The 2240-nt window shown below is 43.6% G+C and overlaps 1 protein-coding gene across 1 annotated transcript in view; it reads left to right on the plus strand.

Annotated features, from left to right (window-relative positions):
* Positions 1-138: 138 nt before the first annotated feature.
* ears2 (glutamyl-tRNA synthetase 2, mitochondrial) overlaps positions 139-2240 on the plus strand; it is a gene marked incomplete in the record, with an annotated part of 6929 nt that continues 4827 nt past the window's right edge. The window contains 5 exon segments of the mRNA XM_035661036.1: positions 139-231; positions 321-451; positions 1163-1318; positions 1426-1615; positions 1760-1910. Coding sequence (XP_035516929.1) covers positions 230-231; positions 321-451; positions 1163-1318; positions 1426-1615; positions 1760-1910 — 630 coding nt within the window.

Here is a 2240-nt window from a genome sequence, read left to right on the forward strand (position 1 = left end):
CTATGTGCCATTGCAACGTAATTTTATTTAAAATGACAAATAAAGTCTAAGTTAAACTCCCCCTTTTTAAATGGTAATGGTTTATTCCACCGCTGGGTGGCAGTATGCGCTGAGAGGATGCGCAGTTCGTTTTCCGGTCTCGTATAGACGAAGAGGAAATCCCATCATGGTTTGACCCAAACACTGAACAAATGCCTCTGAACTGTCCTAACATTGACATCAACGTAACATGTGAGCGACAACTCTTAATATTATAGCGTTTTGTGTTGCTGTCGTCTGTGGAAATGCAGTTGCAGTAACGCTCGTCGACGGTTTCACAGGATGCTGTTCACTCAGAGGTGTTTTCTGCTCAGACACACTCCCGGTAAACTCCGGCTGAGAGCCGCCGGTGCAAGGTGCTGCTCCACGGTTCACGGTGAAGTGAGGGTCCGGTTTGCACCTAGTCCGACAGGTAACGTCCTCCACCAAAATGTATAGAGTCAGAATGAGCTGTAAGTTAACTGTGGGCTCAATGTTACTGTGCTGTGTCCTCTGTTTACTACACGTTTCCATTCATAGATCAACAAATCAAACACACCTCAGGACATTTTCTGATCCAGTCCTTGATTGGAAATATGAGTTTTGGTGCTCCACTGATATGTGCTGCACACAGTAATCCAGGGTGTATGTCACTAAAACACATTTCAACCCAGATAAAATCACACAGGTTTATTTATTAATTTAACTGTCTCTGGATGACACCTCTGTTCCAAAAGCCTTGTGTAAAACATGGAGCACATATTGGCATTTTAGTGCATAGACCTGACTGGAACTGGTCTATTCAGACACCCTCCTTCAACAGGCAGCCCTTGAAGTCTGTGTCTGTATTATACAGCACTGAGTGTGGGTGCAGCTGTCGATACAGTAGGAAAAGTGCAAATAATGGCTGAATTCCACTTCGTTTTCAAGGTCCTGGTTCTGTGCATGCTGCCTCACTGTCACCATGTCATGGCTTACTGGGACACTAGTAGAACAGCGCCATCATTAATGTTATTAGTGACACCTGTGCTTTTCTCTTTATTAATATTTTCCGTTGTGCATCTTAAAAACAATCTAAAGAGGTTTTTTTTTTTTGCTTATTCAGCAGTCCGATGTTCTGACAGTATAATGTTCTGTGCGGCAGGTTTCTTGCACCTCGGAGGCCTTCGAACTGCTCTCTACAATTACATATTTGCCAAGAAGTATGGAGGCTCGTTCGTCCTGCGACTGGAGGACACTGATCAGAGCAGGCTGGTACCAGGAGCTGCAGAGTCCATAGAGGACATGCTGGAGTGGGCCGGTAAGAAACACTGAACTAAATGACTATCTTAATGAAATGTTATGTTTCAATGGTGTATTATGTCCCCATTGTCTTAGAAAGTTACCTAAGCTCACTTTCACCTCCAGGTGTACCTCCAGATGAGAGTCCTCGTCGAGGTGGGCCGGTGGGTCCGTACCTGCAGTCTCAGAGACTAGACCTCTACGGTCAGACAGCCCAGCAGCTTGTCGAGAGCAATCACGCCTACTACTGTTTCTGCAGCACTCAGAGACTTAACCTGCTCAAGAAAGAGGCCTTAAGGATGGGACAGACGCCTAGGTGGCTAGATAACATGAATACACACGCAGCACTCATACATACTCATCATATTCTCACAAGCTTGAAGATAACGTACAACCAGGACATCAGGATGTTTTTATGTCAGATTTAATGACTTAACTGTTTCCCCTCTCTCTCTCCCAGGTACGACAACAGGTGTCGTCACCTTCAGCCTAAGCAGGTGCAGGAAAAACTGGCGCAAGAAGTCCCGCGTGTGATCAGGTTTCGCCTGGAAGAAGGTGTCGAGCCTTTTCAGGATCTGATCTTTGGATGGAGTCATCACGAGGTGGCCAAGGTCAGGTTTGTAGTTTCACTCTGTTCACTGGGTTTCACACTAAATGATGTAGAGTAGAACCCGACCGATGCCAATTTTAGAGTGGAAAAATTCACCGTTTACCTATATGGCAGCTGATATAGGGAATTTTTGAGCTGGGATGAAAATAAACTGATTTTGCACCAATATGGCTAAGCAATTCTTCAACAAATAACTCTCTTTAACATGTTAAATAATTTAAAATATAGTCTACATTGTCAACCAATTCTAGAAATGAACACTGAGAAAATAAAGAATAAATTAAAATAAAATGAATGAACTGTAAAAACATCAGTACTGTAAAAACTACAA

Source organism: Morone saxatilis, unplaced genomic scaffold (assembly GCF_004916995.1).
Source record: "Morone saxatilis isolate NCDOM2014 unplaced genomic scaffold, NCSU_SB_2.0 Contig17, whole genome shotgun sequence".
In the NCBI taxonomy this organism is placed as follows: Eukaryota; Metazoa; Chordata; class Actinopteri; family Moronidae; genus Morone; species Morone saxatilis.